Source organism: Rousettus aegyptiacus, unplaced genomic scaffold (assembly GCF_014176215.1).
Source record: "Rousettus aegyptiacus isolate mRouAeg1 unplaced genomic scaffold, mRouAeg1.p scaffold_m13_p_5, whole genome shotgun sequence".
NCBI lineage: Eukaryota > Metazoa > Chordata > Mammalia > Chiroptera > Pteropodidae > Rousettus > Rousettus aegyptiacus.
In genome coordinates, this window is record NW_023416308.1 from 15,955,168 (window position 1) to 15,963,977 (window position 8,810).

The window sequence follows — 8,810 nt, forward strand, 5'->3', positions numbered from 1 at the left end:
AGAGATAGAGTGCCCTTAGTGACCAAAGACTAGTAGGAGCTAATCGAGGTATTTGGAAGAAGGGAACTGGGGTGGAGAAGGACCAACAGTTGGAGAACAGACTAGCAGGAAGGTCAAAAACAGGCCTGGGAGCTCCTTTGGCCAAGACCCAGCACCAGACCTGATCTCTAGTAGGCAGGCCTAAGGCAGTGTTTGTTGAATGAATGAATGAATGAGAAGAGTAAATGAGTGAAAAGTTTCAGGGATGGCAATAGATCCAGACTTGCTGGATTGCTTAGAGTAATCTTACTTAGTTTAGGTAGAAAATATTGTGAGTTTTGTGCCCAGAGATACCTGTTGGTCAACAGTCACCTTGTAGTCCCGTGTGGTCTGCAACATGTAAGTCATGTAGACAGATGCCTCGTTCACCTCCTCTGGATGGACTTCTCATCTCTGCTTGATTCTCTCTGGGTCTCGTCTGTGTTTCTGGGCCATTAACTCTGTGAGGCTGGCATATGCAGAAGGGGAGACCCATATCATACTAGGGTCCTGAGATAGAAAGGGTTTTGGATGGTGATGATGGAGGTGATGACAGTGGTGATGGGGGAGGTGATCGTAGTGGTGGAGATAATGATGTATGTAATTATGATGATGGGAGTTCAGGGCTGACGGCAATGGAGGAGGTAGTAGAGGTGAAGGTGATGGCAACAGAAGAGGTGATAACAAAAGTGCAGATGTCGGTGGTGGTAGAGGTAGTAGAACGAAGTAATAGTGATGAGGGTGATAGTAAAAGTGGAGGAGAGATGAGGCAGAAGAGATGGTGAGGTGTAATGTTGGTGGAAGAAGAGGTGGTGGTGGAGTTGGTGGTGAAGGTCGGGATGACAGTGAAGGAGGAGGCGAGAGATGTGGTAGCGGCGTGCATACCACCAGAGAGGAAAGAAAAATCTGAACTTACCCTGTCCAGTCCCATGAGTCCTTTTTCACAGATGAGAAAACCGAGACACCTCCCCGCCCCGCCAGAGTACCTGGCTTCTGGTGCAATCCTGGAAGAGGTGCGGGGCAGATCCAGGTCCCTGGGACCAGTCCATCGGAGCTGGGACAAGGGAATCAATACCCTTTGGAAGCCAGGCAAATGTCATGCAAATGAGTGTGCAGAGGGCCCTGGTGCCCCAGTGGGCAGCCCAGGATCTCTAATCATCTCCTCTTGCTGAGCTCAAACCCTGCAGGGAACTTTGTTTTGGGGCCTGCCACTGAGTTCCTGATTTGTATAAGGGAGATAAAAACAGTAGATACCTCTTAAGGTTGCTGTGAAGATTCAACAAGATAATACACATGGAGTGTTCAGCACAGAGTCTGGTACAAGTAAGTTCTCAGTAATGGTAGCTGCTCTAGAGTTCTCATAATTAATATCATCATCATCACCATCATCGTTATCTCCAGCCTGCCCATTTGGTGGATACTGAAACTGAGGCCCAGTGTAGTTGTATTCCTGAGGGGGAGGGGAAGGGGCTATGAGCCCTAGACATGGCCTTACCAGGGGAAGGGGGTGGGGGGCGGACTCTAGCTGAGAAAGGAGTGGGTTAAGAGCTATATTTGAGCTCCTGGTGTGATGACTAAGGAGGTTGATAACAGGCTCTGGGGCTCAGGGCGGCAGGCCGGGGGCAGCTGCCAGGGAGAACCGCCCCCCTGCTGGCTCCCTCCCTTCCCTCACCCCAGGGGTTGGGACAGATACTAAGGCACAGGATACAGCTTATCCAGCCCCCTTCTGGAAACTCAATGCTACCCTTCAAGCTGTTTGGGTCAGGAATAGGAAAGGACGGAGCTGGGGGTTGGCAGGTTCTCTGTTACTCTCCATAGTAACCCTGGAAGGTTGGTAGTAAGATCCCCATTTGGCAGAGGAAGACACTGAGGCCTAGAGATTACACAGCCAGGAGGGGACAGAATGGGGTTCCCAGGGAGATAGTGGATAATTTTTCTACACAGAGGTGACCCCTGAACCTTTCCTTTGAAGGAGAGTCTGTTGCCAAATTGAAAAGAGGATAAATGCCTTGAGAAGCAGAGAGAGCAGCAGGTGCAAAGGTATGGAGTGTGGAAGGTTCCAGCTGTGAAAGGATAAACAACTTGCACATACGCCCTCATGGGCCTTTGACTCAGAGTAATACAACATGAGCTGGTATATATACCTTCCTCTTTCCTCACCTTCTTCTTCGATCTGCCTCCCGGGGGCTCCTGCAAATGGTAATGGTAAAGAAGGGTCTGTCCTTTCTTTTGCTCCCCAGTCACCCTGACCCAGGTCCACCATGAGGGAAGTCACACTGTGGCCACTATCTGAGAAATGTCTCGAGATGTAGATGCCACAGGTATTGGGGAAAGAGGAAAAGGTAAGCATTAGGGAAGGCTTCCCAGAGGAGAAAATATACAGGGCATGCAGGAGCATTTCTCCTCCCAAGATTTCACCTCATGGTTCCTTATGGGTACCATGTTATATCACCGTCCTTTTGTTCTCATCCTCTGGGGCATGAATCATCTTTACTTTCCATTTTGTCCCTCAGGAAATGGGCTCAAGGAGGAGGAGTGACTTTCTCAAGGTCACACAGCTGGGGCTGTGCTCAGGCATACCCCCTCCCTCTCCTCAGCTCCCCCTCCTCCCAGGCATCCTGGCACCCGCTGTCAGCTGCTCTGAAGTGAGTGGCTATTTTTATTCTGGTGCGAGGGGATCTCGGGCAGCAGAGCCATGTAGGTTAGAAGGCTCTAGGACACATGGCTTCAGCAGGCAAGGAGAGGCTTACTGCAGGGACCTAAGCTTGCCTGGGGGCTTTCGTTTCTTCCAGGTCGACCTGCCCTGGGCTCCCATGTCTTAAGAAATTTTTTTTTGGAGCTCAGAACAGAGCATAGAGCCAGACTAAACCCTGGCCCTGATCCCAGATACAATTTAAGCCTAAATCTTGGTGTTAACTGAGCCCTGATCCCATGCCAAAACAGCCTCTACCCCAGCTATAGATTGGACCTGACCATGACCTTAGATTGAGCCCTGACGCTAGTTACCAATGAGCCTGATCCAAGCCTTCCTAAGGCTGATCCCAATTTGAGGCCTCAATTCTGGACCTAGATTGAGCCCCAATAGTAGCCTAATACTGAGTCATAGTCACAGACTGAACTCTAATCCTAGTTTAGACAAACCTTTGATTTTATATTGAGCCCCAACTCCAAGTTTAGACTGAGCTCCAAGTCTAGTCATTAACTAAACCTTGAATCTGGTGACAGACTGAGCCCTGAGCCTAATCCATTGACTGAAACCTGACTTCAAACTGAGCTCTGACCCTGGGTCACACAGCTCTGGTCAAACACTGACCCCTCACTTCAGACTACATTAAACCTGGTCGAAGGCTGAGCCCTGAGCAGTCATCTACTGAGCCTTGATCCTGAGTCCTGAGCCCAATCATTGACTGAGCCCCGACTCCAGCCCAAGACTCAGTTCTAACATTGACCTTAAGCTAATGGCTAATCCTGACCCTGTCTGAGCCTGACCCCGTCATGGACTAAACTCCAAACTCAGCCCCACCTGAAGAAACCTGCTGGCCTAGATTACAAACTGCCACATAAGAGAATGGATTATGAGCAAAGATTGTTCTGGGAGGTCCTGGGCCTCCCATGGCTGCTGATGCCAGAATGTTCCCGGTAGTGTTGTGGCTAGTGTCTCTACTGCTGGTTCCACTGGCTGGCTAGTCAACCCTCAGCAGCCCAGGTTGTGGCCCCTCCAGGCCGCAGCGTCCAGGTTAATGCAATGAGAGTGGTTTGGTGGCATCTATCCAGTGAACAACGTGGGCCCATAGGGCTCTGAGGTTTTGTTCTGTCAGCAGAAAAACCACAAGCTCCATGGGGCCTCTGGCTTCAGCCACTCTGAGGCCCTCGCTGTGTGGGGGGTAGGGTAGAGGGAGCCCATGGCATATGTCCAGTTGTTTATGTAAACAAAGTTTACTATCTGTGTTTAAGTAATAGACGTTTATTACAGAAAATACAGAAAAAGCATAAAAAAGAAAAACATTCACCTATAATTTTATCTACCAAGAAATTAACATTTTGACTTCTTTGGTTATTTCCTTCTAGATTTGGTTTTTGGTCTAGGCATATATATTTACATATACATATTTTATAAAATCAGTTGCAGCCCATATCCTTGACAGGCTTCAGGAATGAGTCCCAATTAGTTAAGCCAATAAATAATTCCCATTCTTCTAGCCACATGACTGGACAAGTGAGATATAAGGAGGGTTTTGCTGAGAGCTTTTGGGAAACAAAGCTTTTTTTTCTCTCATGAGGAGGTTACCAATAAAGATGATTTCCCCTTGATTAAATGTGAATGAAGAAGTCTGCGGTCCTGGTTAATGCTGGCAGCTGTCTTGACACCAAGTAGGTAACCAACCTAATGATAAGCTGACACTATGGAAAAAAAATGGAGAGATCAGGTAACTTTGTCACCTGGATCAAACCTCACCTAAAGCCCTCCCTGCCATTGGACTTTTTGTTATTTGAGCCAACAGATTCCCTTTATTGTTTAAGTCAGTTTAACTTGGGGTTTCTGTGACTCGAAGCCCAGAGCATCACAACTCCCAATTGATATTACTGTTTCATAGCATTTTGTTTTTGTATTTTATACCACAACGATGAACATTCTCCACGTCATTCAACACTATGCTACATCATTTTAAATAATTGCATGGTTTTTTATCCTATGAAGGTATCATTTATTTGATTCACCCCCCCCCCCCCGGACATATTTAGGTTGTATCTTCAGTTTTTCACCATGATAAACAAGCTTGACCTAACAACTGGTTGGTCCCCTCTCTAATAATGATTAGTTTGGGTCAAGTTCTGAAAAGCAGAATGACTGGATCAAATAAATGTTTTTAGGATTTTGATGTATCGAGTCAAAATTGCCCTTTAGAAAGCTTGGATGAATTCACACTCCCACAGCAGTAAAGAGAGTGTTAGACTTAGCCTACTGTGTCAATAGTCTGGACAGGAACAATTATATTTACAGTGTCCTCCTGTATTTGTAAAGAATGGATATTAAATAACAGCTCTAAGCCTATTATTACTCTATCTTTATGATCAAGTCAGTGAATGGAAGGTAGCAGGGTATGAGCAAGGGCTCAGTGCAGATCTAATATTCATTAGGCTCAGTGTCTAGGGCCCATAATACTTTTAAGGGTTCACAAAAATGTTTTAATTTTAATTTATTTTGAAATCAGAAGAAAAAATAAATACATAATAATGAATTCAACTTGGATTACACGTTTTTTTTTTTTTAAATCGAAGTAGTTGTAAAATCCAACTTTTAATACATTTCCTTAAGGGAGGAAGGGGCCTAGAAAGGCAAAAAACGCCTAGAGTCCATGAAAGTCACAATGCAACCTTGGTTTGATATTGAGAAGAATTCTGAGCTCCAGTCCAGATTTAGTGGTAAAGAACACCGTGTACCATGATTAATTTACTTAGTCTGTTTGGGCTTGAACAGGGAAGATGGCATCCTTACCTTGTCATCTTTGGTTTCATGAGAGACCTTTCAAATTCCAGATTCACAACTTAAATATTTTTTACCTTTCTGGCCTGTTTCCTAACCTGAAAAATGGAGTTCATAGGGCCCTTATGAAGTAAGGAATGAAATAATGAAAACTTAATACTATGTATGCCAGATACTGTGCTAAGACACTTTATGGGTATTAACCCTTTTATCCTCCCAGCTCCTATGGAGTACGTAATATTCCTATTGCCACAATGTGTGCTCCAAGGAATTAAAACCCAAATCGAAATTTCATCCAGAGAGATTAAGAAACATAAATAAGAATTCCCCAGGTCTGTTTCTCCATCTTGCAGTGGAGTGTCTGGCCCAGAAACTCCCGTGTCCGTCTGCATCCCTCCAGCGCCCCCTGCAGGAGTGAGGTGGCACTGTCTGGCCTCGTAGTGTCGGAGCGTTCACGCTCTTAGTAGAGGAAGAGTGTACCCTCACGGGACTGGGAAAGTAAGGGCCTGAGGTCCAGAAAAGGTCCCGAATCCCGCTGGAAGCTAGCGGATGGCATCTCCTCTGCAAGCCCTTGGGCGGAGACAAGGAGCTGGGGGCGTGGTCCCAGGCCGGGTGGGGCCTCGCACGGGGGCGGGGCCAGCCTGCGGGCCCAGACGTGGCGCAGAGGCCGGGTGCTTCAGTTCTAGCTTGCGGATCTTTCGCGTCCCGGTTCCGATGCGCCTGTCGCTGCCTCCACCACTCCTGCTGCTGCTTTTCGCGGCACTCGCGGCCACTACCACCACCTTCCGGCCCGACTGGAACCGTCTGCACCGCCTGGCCCGAGGCCGGGTAGAGGTGAGTGCGCTGGCCCTTTAGCCCGGGGACCACCGTCCCCGAGCCCTGCGGCCCCTTAGCTGGAACCAGAGCCCGCTCTGGCCCCAAGACGCTCCTGACTTCCAAGTCTCCATCGGCTTCGGGACCATCCTTCCTACGCCTCAGCCACAGGAAGCACCCACCATAGAAGTTCGAGACGCTTGATCTTGCGGCCTAGAAATCCGAACTCCTCTCCAGCTCCCATCTGATCCTACAGCCCCCAGACACATTGACCCTGTTCCCTAAATCTCCTGGCCTATGACTCTCCCAAACCTACCCTCTGGAGCCCAGCTTCCCATCCCCCCATTGCTTCACTTCTTCCTGGAATTCCTCCCCAACCCCAGTTCCAAATGGTCTCTCTCCCTTTACCTGGGGGATGACTTTCTGGGTGCCACCCCCACCATACAGGAGCCAGGGGGGAAGGGGACTGGGAACTGCATTACCAATACTTAATCCACAGCAGCCCACAACCCATTCTCACTCCCCTCCTGGAGGAATTTCCTGCCAGAGTCCCTGTCTTGCTGTGTAATTTGGATCATCACAGCCGGTCCCTGGGCCTTAGTTGGCTGTCTGACAAAAGGGAAGCAGGAGGAGAAGGGAGGACTAGAATGAGTGGTTCCAGGGTCTGGATTCCTGCTGGGAGGTGCCTCTCTCTCCTCAGGGAGTGCAAGGAGGGCCCTTCCATCCTCCTATATCCGGGAAGCAACCAGATGGTCTGTAGGGCTGGGCCACTGGTGGCAAGGAGGGCCAGCTCCGCGTGGGGCAGGATAGGGACCAGATGGCAAATGGGTAGTTCTGAGCTGTTTTCTTATGTTCTGCTCCACTCTGAGGCTCTAGGGGCCAAAGGCGAGGTCCAAGTCTCTACTGCCTGAGAGAAGGGTGATCATTTTTCTTGGACATTGGAAGTGAGTCAACAGTTAGTAAAGTTTGCAGGCAAGAGCCCTAAGGTCAGTGAGTGCCCTTTGAGTCTCTGGCCTTGCTCTTCTTTTCACTTGGTATCCCTAGGCCTGTTTTCCCATCTGTACAGAGTTCCCCCTTCTGCCTACAAGGGGCCTCCATCTTCACACCTTGGGAACAGCTGTTCTAGGGATAATCCACAGCCTGACCCAACTAGGTGATGAGGGTGTGAAATGGCCTTGGGGTGTGTTTGGGGCAGGTGTGAGGGACTTCTGACCTATCCCATTTTTGTCCTACCAGACCTGTGGGGGATGACAGCTGAACCGCCTGAAAGAGGTGAGTTTGAAGGAAGGGGTCCCCAGCTCTGTCTCCCTTGAGCCTCTTAGGGGATGGGCAACATGGTTCAAATGATTCAGTGAGGGAGAATCTTTGGGCTGGGGGTCAGGAGCTTGCACCTGACTTGCTGTGTGACCTCATTGGGCTTCAATTTTCCATCAGTACCTGGAGGGGTTTGGGGTCTGATGCTCTGGTTCCTCCCCAGGTGAAGGCCTTTGTCACCCAGGACATCCCATTGTAGTATCCTTCTTCTGTGTTCTGGGGGAGGGAGAATGGGGAGGGAATCTGAGAGAATCTTCCACTTAACTTCACGAAGAGATAGGATGACAAATGGAAATGATTGGTAGTGGCTGCTCAGAGAATTACGAGGTGGTCTCTAAGTTGAGTAGGCAATGAAATTGACTCATGAGGACTGCCACAGACATAGGAATGGAGAAGGCCCTTTACTTCTTTGGACCCTAATTTCCTTATGTGTAAATGGGCATCTCTGCCCTACCTCGGCAAACGAGGCTGTACTGTTCATATCAGCAAGGTCCCGAGAGCTCCCACCTGCCTCTGCCCACCACTACCCTCCTTAACACCTTCTCCAGCCACAATCTGGTAATGAAACATCTCCCGGGGGCCGACCCAGAGCTCGTGCTGCTGGGGCACCGCTACGAGGAGTTGGAGGTGAGGCCTTGGGAAGTGGACAGGGGGCCGTGGCTAGAGACAGCGCCTGGCGGGCTGACCCCGATCTTTCTTCCCTTCAGCGAATCCCACTCAGCGAAATGACCCGCAAGGAGATCAACGCACTGGTGCAGGAGCTCGGCTTCTACCGCAAGGCGGCGCCCGACGAGCCTGTGCCCCCCGAATACCTGCGGGCACCCGCTAGGCCCGCCGAGGGCGCTCCGGACCACGCTGACCTGTAGGTCCGGGAGCGCGGCATCCCCCTGCCTAAGCCCCGGGGACAGAATGAAGCGCTCAGCGTCCCGGGAACACCTCCCTCGCTGAGGGCCGACGCACCGTCTCTGAGCCGGCAGGGTTGGAGTTGGGAGTTTCTCTCAACCCCCCTTATTTCCTCCCCACCAACACTAAATCATTTTTCGTCTTAAATGAGACTCGCCTCCTTCCTTGCTGCGGGCAGGTGGAGAATAGGAGCCCCCCTCTCCAGTACCACCGGATACCCAACTTCCTGGCTTTCGGAGGGGAGACCCGGGCATACATTGCAGAATTGCTTTCCATT

The 8,810-nt window shown here is 49.8% G+C and overlaps 1 protein-coding gene across 1 annotated transcript; it reads left to right on the forward strand.

The window, feature by feature from the left end:
• Positions 1 to 6,120: 6,120 nt before the first annotated feature.
• On the forward strand, positions 6,121 to 8,680 carry SELENOM (selenoprotein M). Its single transcript, XM_016165274.2, has 5 exons — positions 6,121 to 6,337; positions 7,553 to 7,588; positions 7,794 to 7,828; positions 8,179 to 8,257; positions 8,338 to 8,680. Exons 1-5 carry the CDS (start codon positions 6,218 to 6,220, stop codon positions 8,494 to 8,496), a joined length of 429 nt encoding a protein of 142 aa, XP_016020760.1. The 5' UTR covers positions 6,121 to 6,217; the 3' UTR covers positions 8,497 to 8,680.
• The last annotated feature ends 130 nt before the right edge of the window (positions 8,681 to 8,810 follow it).